The following is a 24,363-nucleotide window of genomic DNA, read 5'->3' on the forward strand; positions in this document are numbered from 1 at the left end:
TTGCTAGATCAGCAGCCATGCTAACCATGTATTAGGTGAGGGTAAATAGTAATGGAAGGGACAGACTGGGCTCACATAGGGCCTTAACGGATCTCCTGGTGAGCAGTGGTTTGGGCAAGTTCCCATTGATGAGGAGGAGGAAGAGGTGAGGAGGGGACGTAGAGGTCAGTTGCCTTGTGGTGGTGAAACGCATGAATTCATAATGAACTCGATCCATTGATTGTGATGTAAATATATACATAAACAGTTGTGGCCAGCCAAGTGATGAATGCATTTTACACCTGTATTGTTTACTATACTGTATGATGATAAGGTGCACCACACACAGTGGAGTCTTTATCTAGTTTATGTATGCAAGGTGTGTTTTGGTTGGGCCCAGCACTTATTCGTTAGGGTCCTATTACCTGTAAACTCAATAGGTTATGTTATGTTATTTTGCATTTGTAAAGCGCCTTGTGCATCATTGGTATGATCTCAAAGCGCTGGTAGGTTGAACGCCCTTGGGAACCGCGGTTCAAGTCAGTTGAGAGAGAGAGAGAGTGTCGTAAAGTGTGTGGGCGCACCAGGTATGTGTGCAGCTGGCGTGGGTTTTGCGCGATAGCTGCTTCTAAGCGGTAGGTGTGGTGCTGAGGAGATCATTTGACTGTGTTCAGTCTGGAGGGTGGAAATCCAGACTGAGTTCTAGCTGTGTTAGGCGTGAGAAGACACCTAAGCTAGCCGGTATGTGCTGGCTAGCTGTGTTTTATTAGGATGATGGGTAGTTTGATGAGTCATGTTAGTATGAGAACAGCTTTACCGAATGTGTCTTAGTACTGCTGTGTTCTAGTTGAATGGTGATGTATAGGCGAGAGTAAGCGTAGTAGTGTGATATTGTGGTAATCAGTAAAGTGTATGCGACCAGGCACACTCAATGATGTTGGGAATATCTTCTAAATTCAACTCTAATACAGTGACGCTATTAAGGCATATTCAGTGATGTTGGGAATACCATCTTAATTCAACTCTAATACAGTGACGCTATTGGGGCACACTCAATGATGTTGGGAATACCGTCTAGATTCAACATTAGCACAGTGATGCTATTGGGGCACGAATTCTAAGTTCAGCTTAACACAGTGACGCTATTGGGGCACATTTTCTAAGTTCAATTTGAACCCAGTGATGCTGATGGGGCACTCTTTGTAGATTCAACATTAACACTGTGACGCAATTCGGACACACTTTCTAAGTTCAACGTTATCACAGTGATGCTATTACGGCACACTCAGTGATGTTGGGAATACCCTCTAAATTCAACATTCACATAGTGACTTTATTTGGGCACACTCAATTATTTTGGGAATACCGTCTAGATTCAATATTAGCACAGTGACGCTATTAGGGCACATGCGATTTATCACAATTGTGTCTAAATGTGGTACATGCTATCCTTCGCAACTCCGTCTGAGTGAATTCCAACCAAGAGTGGGACATGCTATCATTCACAATGCGCCCACGTGAGGGATATGCTACCAGTCATAATCCTACCTAGGAGAGTCATATGCTAACATTCGCATTTCCGTCTAGATGTGGCACATGCTAGCGTTGTTACACCTGTCTCAATGTAAGGCTGGCTAATTTTCACTATTGTCTCTGGGAGTGGAATTAGTTAATAATGCAAGTATGTTAGATTGTCATGGAGGACAGCATTTATAGTCCAGCCTTGAGTTAGGTAGGGGCTCGGATCTTTCTGGGTGTGCATGGTGTAATTCTTTGGCAGTTTATATTATGGGAAGGTAAGGTAGAGTGGCAGGGGCTTTCTGGAGTAGAGTAATTGCTCTACACCCCACCCATGCCACATTTAAAGTTTTGTTAGTGTCTGTCCGCTGCTGGCTTCACTGGCTTCCCCTGCTGACACATCTTGGAGCCTCCAATGTAGGAGCCGCCCTTTGTCTTGGGGCCCTTAGCCGCAGGGGCTGCCGGGCAGAGGGCTGCCCTGGGAAGGTGGCTTAAGAGTACTGAAAGAGCTAATCTGTGTGAGGGGGTGGGGTGGGAGCCGGAGGGAGGGAAGGGGAACCACGAGCACGGGAGCATTGGGGGGCAAAGGCAGGGGCCAGGGGGGTCAAACACCAAAAACGGAGGCACGGGCCAAGGGTCCCAGGAGGGCCGCGCTCACCTGCAACGCCAAGATGGAATCGGGCGTGCAGGGAGCGCTGGTGAACTCTAGCAAGGCCAGGCTACCCAATAGCATAAGGCAGTGAGGACCACATTCAGCTCCCACTTTGGATGTGGGTTGCACACAGGTGGATAAAGATGCAATAGACCTGCAAAATGCCTTTTAATGGCAGGGTTTGTCAATGAAAAAGAGCAAGCGTCCGTGGACAGGTAAGCAGCGATAGCTGACAAATAAGTCCTACAAGACATGAATGCCTGAAGTTGCCCGGTGAGAAAAGAAAGACAGGACTGTGTCAATGGTAGCATCTCTGGGGTCCAGCTGCTTAGCTAAACACCAGTGACAGAACCAAAGCCAGTTGCTCCTATACTGAGACCTTGTCGAAGGTTTTCTAGCCGCCTGGATAATACGCATATTATCCGCGGACAAGTTGAAACTTTCTAAGGATTTGAGCTCAGGCACCAGGCCGCCAAGCTGAATGATTGTGGGCAGGGGTGCCACGCCTGCTGATCGCTCTGGTGAAGCAGGTTGGGAATCAGCGGACGCCTGATCCGGGAGCACACTGACACTGACTCCGAAAACCAGAATCTGGCTGGCCACCAAGGGGCTATGAACAGGATTGCAATAGCCCCTTGAATCAGGGGAAGAGGTGGGAAGGCATAGGCCCTCATGTTCTTCCACGGAATTTCAAGAGCATTCCCCAGGGAAGAAGCTCTGAGTCTGTTCCTGGAAGCATACAGAGGAAGTTTCCTGTTTGACGACGTCGCAAAGATGTCCACTTCTGGAGTACCCCAATGGCGAAAAGATGTCAGAGAGGATCTCCGTGTTCAGTTCCCACTCGTAGCTGAACACCACTTGTCGGCTGAGAGAGTCTGCAGTCACATTCAGTTGGCCTGGAATGTGTACAGCCAGCAGCCAAACAATGTGCTGAATGGCCTATTCCTAGATCTACAACAGGAGGTGACCTGGTACCACCCCCCTCCCCTGCTTGTTGATGTAAAACATGGATCATGAATTGTTTGTACGGCTGCAGACCACTTTGTTCACAATAACTGGCTTGAGAGCTTTGAGCGCCAGGAAAATCGCCAGAAGCTCCAGATAATTTATCTGAAATTGTCTGTCCTGTGGCAACCATAGGTCGAAAAACCTGAAGATGATCTAATGTCACGCCCCACCCCAAAAGGGAGGAGTCCGTCATAATGGTTGTTTGAGGGCAGAGCTCCTGAAAAGGAGCACCCACCGACAGATTGCTGGAAGATGACCACCATAGGAGATCTGTCATCGTACAGGGTGGAACCGGAATCAATTTGGTGTCCGGGTCCACTCCCTGAAGCCAGGAGCTCCGAAGGGGTGGAAATGCCCTTTACATTCTGAGAGCATCCTGCACATGTTTTTCCACATTTGGCATCGGTTCAGGTGGGGTGATGCCCATAGAACACAAAGCACCCATAGTTTCCTGTTATGTTGCCCACCATGTAGCACCTTGTAACCGAAGGAGGGATGCACAAGAACATCCGGTCCTTTATTTTCCCCAGATGTTCAGCAAGGCAGATGCCTAGTTCTATCGTGGTCTTATTTTTAAATGAACTGTCATCCACATGCTGATAAATCTTGAGGTTCATATTACTGCATATGGTCAATTTCATGTCCAATAGGCTGGAGACTGTGGGGGGCACCATATGGTGGAGGACCAACATTGAATTTCCCATCTTTACAAATTGTGCATGATCTTGGAGGTACGAGGTGAACCATGTCAGTACTATTTGTGACAAGGCCAGTTCTCTGGCCTTGTCAAGAGGCGAATGGGAGAGGGGGAAGTGTATGGATGAAGCCAACTCCGAGGGCCAAATCTGTTGAGAAACCTTGTCCTCCTTTGTGCCAGTATGTGTCTTTGCAGACCGTTTTCTCCAGCCTTGTCTCAAAACCGCAATCTCACGCCAGAGTTTCTCAGTCTTTTCTACTATCTCCCAAATGTCAACCGGCAGTGCAAGAAAGGTCATCCAGTGCTGCCCGGCGAGAGCTTCAACAATGCATCCGAAATCTGCACCACTTTATCATAGGGTAACCTCCTGCTAGTTCCACTGCGGCAAAGCTTCATGAGAGATTGTGCTCTGCTCCGGGGCCGCAGCTATAACAGCCCTGTGCGAAAGGGAGCATGCCAGACCACCAGAGACTAAGGAGAGGGAACCAGACCCCGATTGTTGAAAAAATGATCTTGAGGAAGACAAACAACCTTACAATTCTGTGGCAGCCCCACGCTGCGAAAGTGGTTGCGGCTTAGCCCCCGTTTTAAATACATCCCCTGCACATGCAGGCCCTGGGATGAAAATAGAGAAATAGATTGGTTACTAATGAATGGTCAGTCATCGCAAGGGGAGGGATTTTTTTGGCAGGGACAGGAAATGGGAAGAGTGGGTTATTTGGGTGAGGTCAGCAGTAAAGGTGGGAGAAAGAAAGGCGCTGCGGGGAGTGGAGGAGATTGTTTGAGAAGGTGAGGTATTGTCTGGGGAATTAAGTGGTGCTGCCGTTTGAGTGTGCGCGTTTGTGTGGCGAGTGAGTTGAAATGGATAGTGTAATATAAGGAATGAAAGTGAATTAACTGGTACAGAGTGAAAGAAGGTTGTTTGAATAGTTTGGAGGGTGAAGGAGTGGGAGAAGGAGAATAGTAGTAGTGGTGGGAGGAGAGTGGTACAAGTAGGAGGCGAGTAGCAGTGGGAGGAGGAATATTAGGATGCATGGAGGAGTAGTAGTGTGGGAGGCAGAGTAGTAGTGTGGAGGAGGAGTATTGGGGAGGAGTAGAATCGGGAGGAGAGTTAACATTAATGGGTGGAGATTGGCAGAGAGGAGGTAAGGAAGAGGAAGTAGGTAGAGCAGAAGTGTAAGGTGACGGTGGGCGTGAGTGAAGCATACTGAATCCTAAAGCGGAATTGCCACGCACGACTCCAATACCAATTAGAAAACGAACCTTTGGTGCGAGTAGGGAAAGTTAGGAAGTAGCTGCGAAGGTCAGTGAGCCTGCATTCATGGGAATCATTGCTAGTCTAAGCCTGAACTTGGACACTAGGGGTCAACAATTGATGGCACTAAACCGGGATTACAGGCTTCTGGGTTGGGGATGAGGGTTGTGGCAAGATGAGGGAGAGGGGGACGGATGTAGGCCCCACAAGATCTTAAACACCCTTGAATTGCCCTTGAGACTAAGTTTTTTTCTGTGCCATATGTTATATATTCTGTCCAAGTGTCTCTTCATGGTGTTAAGGGGGATCTGGTGGAGCACAGTAACAAATGCTGTGCATATATCCAAAAGTACAAAGACTGGTTTCTCCATTGTCCAGGAGGCATACAGCTTCATCCAGTACCTGCAGGGTGGCAATTATGTTCTGTATCCTGCTTAGAACATAGATTGGTAATCTTCCTGCATGTTTCCTGCTACACATCACTCAATGGTTTTATCCAGAAAGGAGAGGCTTGTTGTCCTGCAGTAATGTTCAGATTGTTTTTGGCTGTTTACGAATTCACCTGAAGTCAGCAAGGTGTTGATGATTTGGAGTGAGCAACGACAAAGCTCATTGAAAGGTGAGGCCAGTATTGGGTCTCTTGCATGGCTCAGTGGTTTGAGAGTTGCAACAGGCTTTTTGAGGGAATCCAATGATATTGAAGAGAATTTTTCCTACTTTCAGTGTTGTGTTTGGCAGATAAGATCTCATTAAGGGATCCCATTGAGGGGTCTGCTAACTTTGATCTCATTTCTGATTATGTATACATTCTCTGTAGAAACCTGAAAAATACTGATGCTTCTTGCTGCAACTAATTGAAGCATGTGGGTAGTTCCATGTTTTACCACCTGAAACAGTTTCTCTGATGGTCCTTTGCAGTGTCCATTTGGGACTTAATGTGGGCAGACTTTGCAGTAATGATGTTCCCTTTGTACTTTTTGTGTTGCAGCCAACATGTCATGAAGGCCGTTTTGGGAGGTGTTTAGGTGCCACTTTCCTTCAAAATCCCAAATTATCTTTCTCTCCAATTAGTTCTGAGTGGAACAAGGGCACAGATTGCTGATGTTTATCTCATTTTTTTTTTCAAATTGTTTTTATTTGTTTTTCTTGAACTCTGGGCAACATACAACAGGTAACTGTATCCCGCCCCTTCCTACCACCCAAACCAATCCTCGAGTGTGCAGGTCGTTAGGCTTTAACCTATTTCCAAAATGCAGAATTTATGCACACAGTACCCTTCTCTGAAGTCTTCATGCAAGATGTCCATCACCTGCTCCCAGTCTGTTGTGACGTTGGGTTGCATGCCCTGTAGAGAGTATGCCAACCATTCCATCGCTATGAACTGCTATACCTTAGCTGACCAGTCTTGTTCTACTGAGGGTCTTTAGCCTTCCATTTCTGCGTGATCACTTAGAGAGCTACCAATGAGATGATTGTATAAGCCTTCCTAGTAGTCTTTGCCCATCACCTATTGGCCTTTCCATTTAGGCACAGTAGTCCCTCTGTTGGTCACCTGGGCGTCTATGTTCCAAATATTGTATGCAGATGGGATCGATTTCTCTCCAGTACATCTCCTGTTTTGGACACCCCCACCAAATGTGTAGCCAGTCCCCCACCCCACCACATCCTTGCCAGCACTGCCCTGCAGTATTGTGGTACATTTGTTCAAACGAGTGGGAGTGTAATGCCATTGTGTCATGAGCTTATACCAGAACTCTCTTATCTACATTGTCTGAGTTAGTTTGGCGATGTCTCGCCAGAGCCCCTCTCAGACTTCCCGTAGGATGTGTTCCCCTACCGTGTCTTCCCATGTACTCATATATTTTATGGTAGTGCCTTGTTCCGCATCTAGCCCTATCCTATATATGTTAGAGATTAGTCGTTTGTTCCCTGGGTCACTGGCTAGGAATTTTTCAAATGAGGTAAGGGGACGAGTGGACGCCTTCCGCCGTCGGGATCCATTAGCCAGTGACGTAGTTGAAGATATTGCATTCTGTATGTTTCAGATAGCCCTTGGTCACTCTTACACTGGGTGAATGTCTTTATGTCCTGTCCCTGGAACATATCCCCTATTTTCGTACATCCCACTTCGTTCCATTTCTTGAATGCCCCAACGGCGATTCCTGGGGTGAATTGGGGATTGCCAAAGATCAGGGTACAAGGGGAGGGGAATGTAGTGAATTGCCTGCTCTGGGCCAGTGAGTCCCAAGTATTTTCTTCAGTTGAGTGATATCCCAGCTATGCATGTTGCTTGGGCGATTTTCTTTATGGAGCCAGAACATTTCCCCTAAAGGGGCACCGACCACAGCCTGGTCCATCTGGCGCCATATCTTCCCTGATTCCGGTGCCAGCCAGTCTTTGATGATTCTGATTTGGGCAGCCTTATAATACATGCGGAGGTCCGGTAGACCTAGTTCCCCTTTTTGGTCGGCATCTGGAGCAATTTCATCGCTACCTGGGGGGGTGGAGGGTTGTGCTTCCAAATGTATGGGTTTATAATTTTCTATCACATTTATCCTGCCCAGCCAGGAAGTTGAAGTTGAAAGGGTGCCCCATTTACATAATTGTTGCTTGAGTTGCGGAGGATAATTTGCCCCATACATTACCTTGCAGAGTTCAGGTTATTTTTACACATCGAAATGGGGTTAACTGTTGTGTTCAGACCAATAGAAAAACACCTGTGTCGGCGCCCTCTAAAATCAAATAAAAGGTGTTGTCATTTGCTGTGTAAATGGTGTTTTTATTTTCGTTTTACCCTCAACACGTGTTTCTCCAAATTAAATTGTTTGGTTCATCAGGAGGGTTTTTCAAAGATTTCCAACTCAACATAATGAGTAAATGGCATCAAGGTGGTGGACATATATTATAACTGAAATTGCATTTCAAACAACGAGAACAGGGGGGGAAGGAAATTCGGAAGAGGCATGGAAAAATATGTATAGAGAGAAAAATTTGGAGCTTAGTACTCACTTGTGTTTGATGCTTGGTTGAATAGGTGTGTGGATCATTAGATGTGAGTTGAGGTTGTAGATTCAAGATTTCTAATCTTATCCAGTAATAAACAGCAAATGCTGAGGATAATGTTGATCCTTCAGTCTGGGAGTTTATATAGGGTGGATTTCTCCTTACGTTGTCTGTATTGGGGAAGGCCATTAAGGGTATTTAATGTTAGGATTGCAACAAGGTAGCTTATGACTACTAGTTAGATCGCTGGCTAGTCTTTTACAGAAAAGGGAAAAATAGATTAAATTAATGGTTCTTACCTTGTAGAGCAGCATTATATCTTGGGGGAACTTGGCTTGATAACTGCGATGTGCCTGCAGTGAAAAAATCACAGAATCGCTGTTTTTTATGTAGTGGCGTGATGACGTCATGCGTACGAACGTGACGCAATGACGTCCTCACGGCGGTCGCCATTTTAGGATGGGCTATCTGTTGTCATTCACGTGAGCTCTTTTTTTGTGATTGGTTAGGGTTAATGATGCGCCATCATCTCGCGTGGGCCTATTTTTATGATTCGTTGGGGTTATAATGTGCATTGTAACGCTTTCCAATGAACAATTTATAGTTTAATGTCTGCTGATGGAAGATAACAGAATAACAGAACATGAGCGCATTTAAGCTACCTTATGTTGCATTTAAAATGCCAGTCTAATTGAATTAAGTTAGTGTAGTGTATATGATGTATAGAGATTGTGCGTGGAAGAAAAATAGGTGCACTATGGGTGCACGAATAGTAGTATATGCCATAGTTGGTGTTGAACAGGTACAGATAGGCAAGTATAGCGAGTGAGGAATAAAGGTACAAGGAAAACATTGAGGTCATTATGGTTTTCTTTCTGACTATAGTTCAATTAAAGGAAATGAAACATCTCATTGTCCGAATTTAGGCCACTATGACTACTGTCTGTTAGACAAATCCATTTTGCTTCGCACTGCCGGAGTTTCTTTTCCCCGTTTCCTCCTCTTGGCAATTTAGTCACTCTTTCAATGCCAAAAAATGTAATGCGCTTAATGTCTTCATCGGCATGTTCCTGAAAAAAATGGTTGGCGAGCGGGTATCTGATGTCTCTCTTTCTTAGAGTTCTTACATGTTCCATTATTCATGTTCTAAGGTGGCATATTGTACTGCCTATGTATAGTTTTTGATGGTTGCATTTGATACCATACACTACAAACTTTGTGTTGCAGTTGATGCAATCTTTGAGTTGGTAGTTCTTTCCATCAGGCAGTTGAACAGACTTTTTGAAGTTTTCTGAAAAGTCACAGACTGAACAAGATGCACATTTATAATTACCTGTGAGAGAAGGCATGTTCCAAAGTTGCATTTGACCTTGTTTTGCTTTTTTTTTTTTTTTAGCTAAAAATGCAAAGGGCATAGCAGATTTTTTTAGATTTGGGGCTCTGCGATATGTAATGCAGGGATGTTTATCCAAATCGTGTTTAAGGTCATCATCTGTAATGAATATCGACCAATGTTTGTTGAGTATTTTCCGCAAAGTGGAAGCTTCTGAGTTGTAGGTTGTGATAAATCTGATATCCTTAAATGTCTCTGCCTTTTTTGGGGGTTTGTTTTGTAGTAATTCACTTCTTGTTCTATAAACTGTCCTTTGGTATGCCTGATTGAGATTTTTTGGATTGTAACCACATTCAAGGAATTTCTGTTTCGCTTGATTGATGTGTTTGTCAAATTCTTGAGTTGTTGTACAATTTCTCTTAATTCTCAGAAATTCCCCATAAGGGATGTTGGTTATGATATGTTGAGGATGATTACTGGTCGCATAAAGTGTGCTATTGCCTGCTGATGGTTTTACGTACAATGTTGATTGAATTATATTGTTTTCCACATAGAGTTCAAGGTCAAGGAACTGTATCTTCTCCGTGCTTGCTTGCATTGTGAGCTGTAAGTTATAAGTATTGTTGTTGAGATATTGGTGGTAATCTTGAAGTTGTTGTAATGAGCCATTCCAAATCAACAGTATATTTTGTTATTGTCTGTGAAAGCTGTGTGTTGCCAGGCATGCTGTAGCTCAAAGTGCCCCATGTAGAGATTGGCAAATGCGGGGGGGGGGGGGCAAATTTGGCCCCATCGCTGTTTCTTGTTTTTGCCTGTAGACTTTTGTATTGAATAGGAAAATGTTGTTTTGAAGTACAAAGATGAGCATTTCCAGTAGCATTGCATTTTGTAGATAGTATGGGATGGAATGTGCGTTACGCTCACCTAATATCCCTGGGGGTGTCTGGAAGGCTCTGAGATCTGGAACCCTGGATGCGTGGTTGCCCAGTGCTGAATAATGAATCTGCAATTACAGAATGGAGGATTTGTAAAAACTGTCTCTAGTGGGTGAATCTCCCACCTCCCTCTGACCGATCCCCTTCCCACAGAGTCTTTCTCACCTTAGTTATTTGTAGGGTGAGCTATCCGTCCTGCATTTCTTGTGCAGGGGCACTTGATGTTTGTTGGCGAGCTGCCAGAGTTGCTTCCTTGGGCCCAGGCCTGCTGTGACCCCTAATAGTCAGGTAGGTTTGTTTATTGTAAGTCTCTTGTTCTGTTTATGGTGGGAAGGTCTTGATGCTGGCGTGCCGGATGGAGAGGCACGTTTTAGGTAAGAGAAAGAGCAGAGCGCGGTGCCTTTATTGTCTTTTAAGGCTAACCTGTGTTTTCCTCTTCTTCTTCTCACAGACCATTGTGATGCTTCGAGTGAATGAGAGCGCAATGAATAAACTGGCCCTGGAATCCGTTAAGGTAAGTAAAGCGCTGTGCGATTGTTCATTATTGCAAGCGAACCTGAACACGTCTCCTTATCCTTTGCAGGATGTTGCTGTGGTGCTCCGGATGGCAGCGCAGCGTAGCGCGATGGAATTCGTTGTTTTGGAAGCGCGCGCATTCCAATGTTGTTTTGTCCTTTTCTCATTAATGCAGGTCGCGATGTTCGAGCAGCATCTATGGTAGCGGTTCGCCAGAAGTCCTTAAGCTGGTACTCACAGGTGAGTGATGTTTCTTCTTCTCTCGGTTTCCACAGATTGCAGCCCTGGTTGAGATGCTGAGTGTTGGATGGAGAATTCTCATTTAAGACAGAATAACCCTGTTCTTGTTCTTGCAGGAGGTTGCTGAAGACCAGGAGCTGGACACGGTGAGCGCCACGCTGCTAGATGCAGAATAACTCGAAGCGTGTTCTGAAGCCTGGGTGTGATTTATATAGCCCCTGTAAAATAGTACCAGGTAAAATAGTTCCAGGCCCCAGCCACACCCAAAACATTAGACAGCATGGTTTATTTCACAGGAACTGAGCCATGCGATTGCGTCCATGTTGGATTTAAAGGCCCATGTAATTAAATGGGACCTAGTTTGAACAGCCCTTCCTTCCTACATATGAGCCTGGTGCCAAAGGTGCCAGGACTGACTCCAGGAGCCCTTTTGCAGTGGTTTTAAGGCCCTCAAGGTTCTGGTGGGAGCCTGCTTGTGGCACAACTTGGGCCTCTCACAGTGGTCATGACAGCACACCCCCCCCCCCTCTAACTCCCCCGCAAGACCCCTCTCATGGTATCCTTCCTGTCAGGGTTTGGTGGGGTTATCTAGGTGAAACCTCTTAATCAGACGTGGTGCAAGAATATGTTCACTTGGTTCCCAAGTTCTGTCTTGAGGCCCGTACTCTTTCCAGTCCACTAAATAGTATAGCTTAGATCTGGTACGTTTCGAATCCAGGATGTTTTTAACTTCAAATTCAGGCTCCATCAACTAGCAAGTTTTGGTGGTGTTAAGACTCGGGTTCCTGGTTGTATAGGTTTTACAAGTGACACATGGAACACCGGATGAATTTGCATGCGTGGTGGTAAGGCTAACTTGACGGCCACAGGATTTATCACTGATTTGATGGTATAGAGTCCTAGATATCTTGGAAGAAAGGTCCGGGTACCTTTTATGGGCACATGTTTTGATGCCAACCAGAATTTGTCTCCAACTTGGTAATCGGGAGCTTTCTTTCGATGCCGGTCCGAGATTTTATTTGGTCTGTCTTTGGCTTGCAGTAAATGTTCATTTGCTCTTTTAAAGGCTTGGGTTATGCTTGTGTGTAGAGTCTTTACAGCTGGCATTTCCAAGGTAGTGGGGGAGTCTAGTTCTGAGGTACGTGGATGTCTTCCGTATATTGTGTAGAATGGGCTTTGTCCTGTGCTGGTGTGTATGGAGTTATTGTATGCGTATTCCGTTATCCATAACAAGTCTTTCCAATTTTCTTCCACTTGATGCAGCATGCAACGTAGATACTGTTCTAATGTCTGGTTTGTTCTTTCTGTTTGTCCATCCGTTTGGGAGTGATGGCTAGTGGAAAATCGAACATTGATTTGTGCCATGGTACAACCTTTCCTCCAGAAGTTGGATACAAATTGGCTTCCACGATCTGAGATTAGGACTGAGGGGAAACCATGCAGTTGTATTATCTGTTCAAGAAATGCTTTTGCCAGACCGGTAGCGTTAGGAAGTCCTTTGAATGGAATGAAATGTGCCATTTTAGAGAACAGGCCTACAACCACCAGAATGGTATTAAAACCTTGACAGGGAAGTAAGTCCGTAATAAAATCATGAGAAAGAGTATGCCAGGGAGCAAGTGGAATATCCAGTGGTTGTAGATGGCCAGCTGGTTTCTGTTTTTGTGATTTATTCTGTGCACATATCCCACAGGATAGAACGAATCGAGCAATGTACTTACGCCAAGTTGGCCACCAGTAATTCCGCTTAGCCTTGGCTAGAGTCTTAGCAAATCCAGGATGGCCTTCGATCAGGGAATCATGATAACCAGAAATGACCAATTCCTGCAGGTCTTTATTTGGTAGATATAGACGTTCCCTGAAGTATGGTAGTCCATCCAGAACCGTGATATGATCATTTCTGGAAGTCCATTTTTTCTTATCTTTAAGTTCACTTAGAGTCAATGTGGTAGTGAGTCCCAGTAATTTATCACTTGGGATGATGGCAACTGGGTCCAGGGTACTGTTTGTTTTCTCTTCAACACCCATACGGGATAAGGCATCGCCCTTCCCATTCCGAACTCCCGGTCGGTATGTTATTCCGTAATTGTATTCTGTGAAGAATAAAGCCCAGCGCAATTGTCGTGATGATTGAGCTTTCGCTGACTTTAGGTATTGAAGGTTTCAGTGATCTGTGATAACTGTAATGGTATGTCTGGCACCTAATAGATATTGCCTGCCAGGCTTTGAAGGCCGATTTTATCACTAACAATTCTTTGTCTGTAATTGCATAGTTTAGTTTTGGTGGTGAGAATGTACGTAACCAAAAGGCCACAGGGTTTAACTGGCCCGTTTCTGGGTCTATTTGAGAAAGAACTGCTCCCATAGCGGTTTCTACTACATAGGGGAGGTCTGGGCGAGGATGTCGTAATATTGGCGCGGAGGTGAATCTTTTCTTGAGTTCTTGAAAGGCCTCTTCCGCTTCTTCAGTCCATTTGAATTTTTTGTTGCTTTTTCTCAGTAACGATGTGATTGGGTGTACTATCTGTGAGAAATCTGGAATAAATCGGCAAAAATAATTCGCAAAACCGAGCATGCTTTGGATTCCTTTAAGTGAAGAAGGTGACGGCCAATTAAGGATGGCATCAACTTTGTGTATATCCATTTTGAATCCCTTTGGCGAGAGGACAAAACCGAGGAACTAACTTCAGTGACATGGAAGGAGCATTTCTCGAGTTTAGCGTACAATTTGTGCTGGCAAAGTTTTGCAAGGACTGAGCGAACATGTTCAACATTATCTTTTTCAGAGGGGGAATACACCAGGATGTCGTCAATATAGACCAGGGCACAGACATTGATTAGTTCCCGTAATACATCATTCACAGCCCGAAAGGTATTACCTGATATTCGTACAGGCCATACTTGGTGCGAAACACGGTTTTCCATTCATCCCTTTTCTTTACACGTACAAGGTGGTATGCTCCTCTAAGGTCTAGTTTGGTATAGATTTGGGCATCCTTGACTTGGTCCAAAAGTTCCGGGATAAGGGGCAAAGGGTAGCAGTTTTTTACTGTGATTTGGTTAAGTGCGCGGTAATCGATGCAAGTCCTCAAATCTCCTTCCTTCTTCGGCACGAAGAATAAGGGGGAGGCTGCCGGTGACTTTGACGGTCGGATAAACCCATTAGCCAGGTACTGATCCAGATAGGACTGCAAAGGTCTATGTGGTGGTAATGTGTTGTGCCCCCTCACAGTGGTCATGACAGTGTGTCTCCAGAAAGTAATGTGTGGTCTCAATCCCCTTAATGTGCAATATAGAAGTATACAAAGATGAAATGTCCAAGGTGGCCAGTTTGACATTTTCTTCCCAGTTAACAGCTTTCAGTTGTTGGATTATATGCTTTGTGTCCTGTATATAAGATGACAAACTGGCCGCCAACGGTTGAAGATGGTTATCGATTAATTCAGAAATGGGTTCTGTAAGGGAACCAATACCATTAAGTTGGTGCTAGATGTGTGAAAGGTTTGTGTATTTTGGGGATAAAGTAAGCTGTTGCAATAGTAGGATGTGTGGTTTCATCTAGTCTTTCTTCTTCGGTCAGAAGGCCTTGTTCCTAACCCTTACAGAAACCATTTCTGAATGTATTGATAAAAACATTGGTGCGGGTGAATTAGTGGACTCTAATAAGCTAGCCAGGATTCTGGTGTAGAGTTTCGCATCTAAAGTAATCAATGCAATGGGTCTATACGAGCCACATTGCGCTGGGGTCTTTGTCCGGCATTTTTGGAAAATAAGTATTTTGGTCTCTTCCATCGAGGGAGTGGTGCCTCCCATTTGTGCAAACGAGTTAGAGAGACTTCAGCCTAGGGGCCAGGACATGTTGGTATGCTTTGTAAAACCCAGCTGTATACCCATCTGGGCCCGTGGCTTTGTTAATAGGAAGGTGTTTTATTGCCTGGAGTACCTCCTCTTGGGTGATAGTGCTTTATAGTGAGCGAGGGCAATCTTCAGGAGGGTGAATGGACTAAGGTAGTCTTTCTGGACTGCGCCGTCTGGATTGTCTGATCTGTAAAGTTCTGTGTAGAAGGTGACAATCTGGGCCGCAATGTCTGGGGTAGAGTGGACCATCTCCCCCTGTGGAGTAAAGATCCCCTTGATAGTTTGGGCCGCCTTCTGCTTGAGCTGTCTCGCCAATAATTTATCTGCCTTATTGGCGTGTATGTAGTACCTATGTTTAAGCGCCAGCTGTCCCCATTAAGCCTTTTTCGTTAGGAGAAGATTTAGTTGTCCCCTAATATGTTGATGCTCTTTCCGAAGTTTCCTGGAGGAGTTGTGCTTCATTCTATCCATTACGTTCTGGAGATAGTTTTCCAATTGGGTTTCCAGGGCCCGTTGTTGCTTTCGCCAGCATGCTCGGAGGGCGATCAGTTCTCCCTTTAAGGTAGCCTTAAAGGAGTCCCAAACCATTGGTTCAGTTATTACCCCCCGCCCCCGGCCCTATTAAGTTAAAAATATTCTCTAATTTTGGATTCCACCTCCCTCCACAGAGAAGTATCTGTTAGTGCTTCTTTCAGGTAGGACCAGCTCCAGAGACACTTCCAAGGTCTGTGAAGGTTAAGCGTCAATGCAATTTGAGCATGGCCTGAAACGGTTATCGGAAGAATGTCTATGTATTGTATTCTGGCCAACAGCATAAGTGAGGCCCATATATAGTTGATCTGGGAGAAAGTGTGATGCACGTGGGAGTAAAAGGTGTATCCCGGATCTGTTCCCTTTAGTGTCACCCATAAATCATGTAGCGTCCCATCCTCCGTTGTAGAGCTGGTGACGGTGAGGTTGTGGGTGTTGTGTTAGAGCTTGTGTCCCTGTTGGGGTCCCACGCTAAATTGAAATCCCCCATCAGTATGGTCTCCTCTTGCGCGAACCCCTCTAGGTCCGAGAATACGGTTCGCAGGAAGCCGCCTTGCCCTGTGTTAGGAGCATAGACCGTAGCAAACGTAAGGATACTCGTGTCTTTTTGTAATACTACGAAAACATATCTTCCTTCTATATCAGTGTTTGTGGACAATATCTGGGCAGCAAGTCCTGTTTTAATCGCAATCAGTGCCCCTCACCCCCTACTTTGCCCTTGGCATTCTCCTGTATGACTGACTGAAATAGTCTCAATTTCAGGCAGTGAGAGTCTGACTTTTTTATATGGGTTTCTTGCAAGGTTGATATCCGGTGTGTGATGCGCTAACAGCCTTTCCAGCTTTTTCTGTTTCAGCGGGGTATTTAGCCCCCATATGTTCAGAGAGAACAACTTAAGCATATGTGAAGTTGTGCCTGTCTGCGTATTGTTCGGTGCTCCTGGATCGGTTTAACCCCGGGGGCTCTTGCCCAACTTGATCCCGCCCTCATCACCCAACTTCCCCATCTGTCCCTTTCACGCCCCCTGTCCGCCCACCCTCATCCCCCTTGCCCTGTTGCGGATCTCGTTACCTATGTGTTTCCCCTACTGTACGTGCGGGAGATGGACGTGCTTTACTTCCCAGGGCCAAACTGTGGGGCGTACTAACGCCCCCCATTAAAATTCAAAAAGAGTAGTCTTTCACGCACTCCGTCTCCCGACATGCTTGGGTGCTTTGTTAGTGAGAAACCCTGCGTTCTTAGAAACTGGGGTCAAGCCCCATAGCCTCTTATGTTTTTTCTTTAGTCCCCGGATCGTTCTTCTGGTGAGTCGTAGGGTGTGGGCAGCGGTCACGTACATCCAGAGTTTACTTGCGTCCTCTCCCAGGGCTTCGGGCGTTGGGAGCCTCGCAGCGATCTCCGTGTGTCGGAGGTGTCCTCCTCGTCCTCTAGATGGAGAATTTGTCGTCCCCCCTGTTGGGTAGTGACCCCTTGCTGTCTGCCTTCCCATTGAAATAGTAGCCCAAAGGGCTACGTCCATCTGTATTTAATCTGCTTGTCCTGCAAATATCTCCGACTGGGTCTAATTTCCTTTCTTTTAAGGATGGAGGAGTGGGCCAGCGCTTGGAAGAGGTGGGTTTCTACCCAGTTGTACAGTATGCGTTTCCCAGTTCAGGCTGCGCAGAGGATTGCTTCCTTCTGCGGGTATCTAGCCAGTGCCGCCACCACATCCCTCGCTCTGGAACCAGGTTCCTGTCTCTTCGGGCCTGTTCTGTGGACCCTGTCTATCGGGACATCTCCGGCATGCTCCTTTTCCAGCAGGCTTTCAAAAATTTGAGTGACCGTATTTTTCAGGTGTGAGTCCGCCACTGATTCAGCTAGGTTCCGGATGCAAATATTCTATCTGCAGGACCTGTTCTCCAGGTCCTTCCATTGCAACTCGATGTTGTCTGCTGCCTTTGTTAAATCTTCAAGGGTTAAGTCCATGGAACAAGTGTCTCCACCACCTCCTATAGAGCCCTTTCTGTTGTATCAGTTTGTTCTCCCAACACCGTGATATCTCCTGATTTCTACAATAGACTGCTTCATTTCCCCCATAAACGTCGCAAATTGCGTTTGGAAGGCTTGGATCATTTTGTTTTGTAACGCCTGGGAGCAGGCCTCCATATCATCTGTTGAGGCAGCCATTTTAGGGCTTGTAGTGCTTGGGTCCCTTTACTGCATGGTCGATAGTTCCAGTGTTTTGTATTGGGGGTCCTCGCTTTATGGCTCTCTGGACCAGCAACGTTCGATGCTGCTGCCTGGGTGTAGATTTGGGGCTGCTTTTTCGTTGCCGCTGCTTTACCTTTGTTTCCCGACATTAGCTGTGATCTCAGGATTGTGGTTATTTGAGAAGTTTCCCTGGTCTGCCCCGATCTCTCCTTTGCAGACTTGTGGTGCTTTGCTGCGCGCCTTTATGCCTGGCAGTTGTGGCTGTATAAGGACTGGACTCCCCTCCTCCCTAGGCCTCTGTATTGTTCCTGAAGTGCGCTCCTCTGGTGTGGGATTTTTGGAGCTGGCTGTCTGAGTCGTCTTGGGCCCGGGTCCCCCTACTCTGGACCAATATAGTCCTTTCCAGCACGTTAGGCAAGATTGTGTGCAGTACCCTTTGGGAGACTACAGCAACCCTATCCTCCTGGCAATAGGTAACCCAACCTTTGGCATATGTCTGTACTACACAGGTTGGTAGTGTGGCTGAGCAGCCAGGCCTATCTCAAGAGGCGTCAATGAGAGCAGTAGGGCTTTTACACAGAGATTCACAATGACAATTATTCAAATAAACTCTTGCACTCAAGGTGTCTTGATTAAACAATTATGAATTTATTTAACAGTCAGTTATATAAGTCTTCTTCAGAAGGGAGCAAAATATGTAACACTTCAAAATATATTTAAAACACACTCTGTTTCTCTAAATCAGATGGTGCCCATTGGAGATGGCACACAGACACTTCCTACACCCTCAGCTGACTTAAATAGCTAGGACACTGTGGACATTGGTTTATCACTGGTACATAATACTGAGTTTGGTGCAAAGGTTATATCTGGAAATAAAACAAAGGTTAACAAATAATTCATAAACTGGCAAGTACTTTTTGAACCCTCCAATGCAAGGTAAATTAATCCTTTCCTGGGGGAAAGGTAAAGACACAAAGTCAGAGGTCAAAAGAGTCTCTCAGGGAGCCAGGACAACCAATGTTAGTTAAGCAAAGTCTAAGAGAGCTGGAGATCTTCTTTTCAGGTAAGTAAAAGTCTTCACCAATGTTTTTAGAAATGTTTGTAGAAATAAAATCACTTGAAGGGCCACAAGCTGGGAGGCTTGTGAGGGGCAAAGCTACAACCAACTCTGCAAGGGCAACCAAGACAAGTCTCAACTTAGAACAAGTAAGGCTACACTACAAGAAGTAAATCCTTTTAACGTTACAGTACCTTTGGTTAGAAGAAATGGTTCCAGCTGGCTTCTGTTCCTGTGTAGCCCTGCAGATCCTGTTGTTCCTGGGCCTCAGTTACATGGACAAGAGGGAGGACATCTTGGGACTGCGGCCCTACAACTTGAAGGTCAGCGGCAGCAACGGGCAAACTTCAATTCAGCAGCACTTTGCGGTTTCAGCTCCTCGTGTCTATAGCAAATAGCACCACCAGGGTCTCACGGATACCACTTTCCTCGCATCTGGGGCCCAGCACTCTGAGGTGGCTAAGGCTTGGTCAGTCCTGCTTCAAGGGAGTATGGGGGATCTTCCTGAAACACGGGTATGATTTAAAAACGACGCACTCGGGTTTGGTGTTTCTCTCCCTTGCACTTTGGTTCCAGCAGCAGCAATGGAAGTACAGCCAGCTCGGAGGGAATGTCCAAACGATTTATTTCACTTTGGGGTTGATTGGTCCCACCAACCCAAGGGGAGAATTCGTCCTTGCAGTGCTTCTCAAGTCGAAACAAATTCGAAGCTTCAGCACAGCAGCAGGGCTTCACCGGGCAAACCAATGACCCAGGAGTTGCAGCAGGCGTCTCTTCCAAGTTCTTCTTCGGATTCCTTTGTTTAGAGGTAGACTCTGCCTTGCAAGGCAAAAAGCCTCACCTTTTATGCAGGTTTCTCCCATTCATTCCAGCCTAGCTGTCAATCACACAGCAGGGTGGCTGCCTAGGACAGCCAGCCAGCCAATCATCTTTGGGTGCATTCCTGTAACCAAGGGGATTAAGGACAGTGAGTGTCGGGCACCTCCCTCACTTCCTGCCCTTGCTAGACATGCTGGAGCCAGAGGCAGGCTTCACCAGTGAATCCTGCAAAGACAAAATGAACAAAGGGACCAAACTTGGTTTGACACGTAGAATAAACCTCAAGAAGGACCTTTCCAACAAGAAATGGCGAAAAAAGACGACCAGGGCTATTTTGACAAAATGGGCACCCATGGGTGTCTTACTGCAGCTGCAATTGCAGCATTCAGTAAAAACACAGAATGATGGTAAAAAGTAAACCACTGCCACCAACCATTACTTGTAGAAAGGGTAACATAACAATGTTACATGAGAAACTAGACAAAGGGGATACTAAGTAACCCCTCCAGCACCCTATGGTAAGATGTAAGTAAAGTCACTTTCACTTGACTGCTCTTGGAAACAGTAGTTTCACCAAGAGAAGATATTTAAACCTAAGATCTAAGAGGCTGTACGACACAATGTAAAGATGATGCCTATGGAGTTTGTCAGACTCCAAAGTCAAAGGAAACAGAGTATAAATCACAGAAAAAAATACATGACAGACTGGGGAAAGGTCTCACTCTCTCCAGGTTAGAAATTAAATACTAAAGTCCAGCAAAATGAGCTGGGGATCTCTAAGGTAGAGAGGAATTGGCACAGCTCTGAGAATTCTTCCTAACACAGCACCTCTGTGGGCCGCAATTCGTGCTAGGGGTTTAAAACCTGGGTTCCGGGCCACTGCTTAATGTCCCCATACAATGTAAGGGCCCTGCCATGGGTCGTCAAGGCTACTGACCCTACGGGCTCATGTAACTATGTAACTATATGGGGGGGTCTGCGTGCCCCATGGGAGGTAGGTGATTGCCTTGGGGTTAGCACGGAGATCCACCAATGCGTCCGTGTCCCGGTCCACGCGCAGGTTGTCCGCCACACCTCTTGCCAGCAGTGAGGGGACCTGAACTGAGTCCGATCTGTGCAATCTGTGTTGAGTCATCCGATTGCCTCTATAGGGGCGGCCTGTTCGCCCCCGCTCTCCTGGGCTGCCCGTAGTCTGCAGGGTCTGCTTCGTCTCCAGATTGTCTTCCATGTCTTTGAGCGTATCCGTGGTATGATTGGGGAGGGCTTTCAGGAGTGTTGCAGGGAGCGTCCCCTCCTTGCAGCAACTTAGCCCACCTAGGCCGTTCCCGCAGCGTGGTGTTTGTCTCCCCTCCTGATTACCACCTTGCATCTCCGGCAGTTTGTGTGGCACGTTGTTTCTTGGGGGGTGGGGGGGGAGACCCTACATATTGACACTGCCCAGGACTTTGAGGGGTCTCGATTCTTGGTGTTCTAGAAGTGGATGCATAGCTGGATCGCCCCTGTCTTATTTTCAGGATGCCTGTGTGTCGGTTTCGTCTCCTGGCTGCTTTCAATGTTGCGGGTGTCAGCTGAACTCTTCCGGCGGCCCTTGTCATGCTGGTCGCCACCTCCTCACTGAGGGGACACGCTACCCAGCTGAGCCCTTCACTCTTGCAATCTGTGGGGATCAACGTTTTTGGGGCGGGACGCCGTGATCCTGCGCCTCTTGGTATTTGAGGGCGCTCGGCTCCTTAGCCTACGCAGTGCTCGCTTTTATTGGGTGCTTCAGGAGGGGGACGGAGCACGTACCAACACGTCCACCCTATCTGACCACCATCTTTTAATCCACATGTTTATCTCTTTTAAGGATGAGTGGGGAAAGTTCATCCATCATGTTTCACATGATGTTGTGATAGTTGGACATGAGAGAATTTATATCCACATTTAGTGTATTGGGGGACAGCTGGAATGTTATCTGGTCAGTATATTCTGTCACATCTGTTTTTTAAGTTTCCAATATTTTTGCCTTTTGAGATTGCCCGTGATGTGCGTTTTCATCCAGTTTATTCTACACAGCATTGACAAATGATCCGACGAGTCCACTGTTGTGGTGTCATTTGTCTGCAGAAGGCCTGGTTTGGTGATGAATAGATCCAAGATAGATTTGCTTTTCATGGCTTTACTTCCGTGAGTATTGTGTGAGGTCATTATCATTCAGGAAGTTTGAGAAAATGCACATGCATGTCTGAGGTGCCATCCCTGTGCAGACTGAAATCTCTCATAAGGATAATTTCATTTGATTCCATAAATTGGGAAGTGGTTTGGTCAATATATTCTACAAAGAGAGCATTGTCTTTTGTGGGGACTCGGATAACGTTGAATCTGAGGCCTTTTAATGTGGAGGTTTTCACTTCAAACGAAGAGTATGTTTGGGATTGCATCCTTTGCAGAGCAAGTTCTTTTTGTGGATCGATGCTTTCCCGCCACCTGTCGAGGTGGATCATAGTAATGCCTTGAGGTAAGGAGGAGTCTAATCATGTTAGAAGTTAGAAAAAAAACTTGCTTTAGTTAAGGAGGAGGTTGGGGTTTAAATCTCTGATCATATTGTCCTTATTACAACGCAATTTCACTACAAGGTCATAATCCAGCTAGTTTTTTGTTAATCTTAAATTAGAAATGTTGACACAAATTTACCACTCCAACAGCAGATAATTTTGCTCTTGCACTCACTGGTAGTATAATTGCTACTTAGAAATATTGTGAAAGGTTGTTGTGTGACACAATTGCCTGCTTTTTATGATTGTTATGATTAAACTGTGTGATAAATTAGCATGTTTGTGTATATTGCTATGCACTTTTATTTTACAAAGAAATGTAATGACAAATTGATGAGCCTAATCTTTTCTGTGTTTTAAGCTAAAGGAAAATATTGCTAGTTCCATCGAAGTGCAGCATCAATTGGAAAAAACGAAGCAGCAACACCAGGAGCAACAGGCGCTTCAACAGACCACTACAGCTAAATTACGAGAAGCACAGGTAAACATTTGTAAACCATCTATTCTGAATCTAGTACTGACGTAGAATAGCTCTTAAGAAGATTCTCTCTTAAAACATTTGGCTAAAACAAAGTTCAAGGCTTACTTTTAGTGACCTTTCTCTAAAATGTTATAATCATGTGATTGTCTATCACAGAAGTGTGTTTACTACAAACCTATGCCCCAGTTTAAATCATGTTCCCTTTCTTTTTTTTTTTAACACAAATAATACATTACTTAAACATGAATAAAACCAGAAATATCTTAAACATCCAATTTAAAAACCTTTTTAAAAAAAGTAAAAAACATAATTTAATTTCCCAATTCAGTCCTTACAGAATCCCTTCTGACAAGTTCATTCCCAACCCTGGTCCCAGTACCACACAATCTATTTCTTATTCTTATTCCCGAACACAGAAGGAAATATTTTGCTTAGAAATTGCACAGCAGTCAGCCTCCATGTGTTCGCTTTTCCTATTAATATAAGTTGCCACTCAAGACCCACATCCAATATGTTGCAGTTCTTAATCAAGTGTGCAAAATACAATTCACACTGTGATGATAAGTTAGAACATTCAAACACCACGTGGTAGATAGTTTCTACCACACCTTCCCCCTGCCAAAACCTGCACATTCTCAACCTTCGTCCCAACCCGCTTCTTGTGCCCATTACTTCATTAGTTGGAAATCGATTCAATCGCATATATAAACATTGACCACCCCAAAACTGGCCAGGAAAACGTTGCAGGTACTAAGGCAGTACACCATAAGGTCTTACATCCAGCGGTAAAACCAGAGAACAGATGGTAGCCACGCACAGCTTCAATTGTATGAATCCAGTCCCTTTCCCACAACTTAAGTTTTGCTTTAACCGGTGAGTCTAGTATTTGTATTTGTATTTGTATTTATTTATTTGTATTGCGCAGCCTGCCCACGGGCATCAGGGCGCATGTTTGGAAAGGTTGCAAGTGAATGTTACAGCAGGCAGTTAGAGGTTACATTTATATAAACATATATAAAGTTATGTACAAACATATATAATTATGAACAACATTTACAAGGGTAATAAGCAAATCAGTTGTATACACGGTATCCAGGAAGGTGCAAACTGTGATACATAGGTCAGTCAGCCATGGCGTCTTGCTCGTGGAGCCAGTGTTTTACTTTACTTTTGAAGGAATGGAGGGCGGGGACATTCCCGAGTTCATTGGGTAAGGAATTCCAAAGCTTCGCTGCAAGGACTGGGCAGCTCGAGCCTCTGGCACTTTGAAGCTTGAAACTAGGGATGATGAGAGTGTGCGCTTGTGCAGATCTTAGTGGTCTGGAAGCTGTGTGTTGGGCAAAGCGCGTAGATAGGTAAGCCGGGGCAGCGTTATTCTGTGCTTTGTGACTAAGAACAAGTGTTTTGAGGGCGATACGCCGTGCAATGGGAAGCCAGTGTAGGTTGCGTCTGATGGAGGAGATGTGGGCACGCCTGGCTATGTTGAGAGCGGCCCTGATGGCGTTATTCTGGGTTACCTGTAGTTTATCAATGTTTCTTTGGCTAGTTCCGAGGTAAAGGGCATTGCAGTAGTCGATTTTGGATAGGATGAGGGTTCTGGCGAGAATAAGGCAGTTGTCAGTTGTTAAAAAGGGACGGCAGGCTGTGATCAATTTACACGTATACGCGGATGCTGAGACAACTGAATTGGTTTGTCTGTTGAGTGAGAGGGTGGAATCTAGGTAAATACCGAGAGTTTTGGTGACATTAGTAAC

General features: G+C 45.5%; 1 protein-coding gene across 4 annotated transcripts in view; it reads left to right on the plus strand.

Moving 5' to 3' along the window:
- EEA1 (early endosome antigen 1) overlaps positions 1–24,363 on the plus strand; it is a 1,786,886-nt gene that overhangs the window by 609,623 nt on the left and 1,152,900 nt on the right. For all 4 annotated transcript variants that reach the window (XM_069629072.1, XM_069629073.1, XM_069629075.1 and 1 more), the window contains one exon: positions 22,490–22,609. In XM_069629072.1, coding sequence (XP_069485173.1) covers positions 22,490–22,609 — 120 coding nt within the window. The remainder of the gene's footprint in view (positions 1–22,489; positions 22,610–24,363) is intronic.

This window comes from Ambystoma mexicanum, chromosome 12 (assembly GCF_040938575.1).
Source record: "Ambystoma mexicanum isolate Mex_15411 chromosome 12, UKY_AmexF1_1, whole genome shotgun sequence".
Lineage (NCBI taxonomy): Eukaryota > Metazoa > Chordata > Amphibia > Caudata > Ambystomatidae > Ambystoma > Ambystoma mexicanum.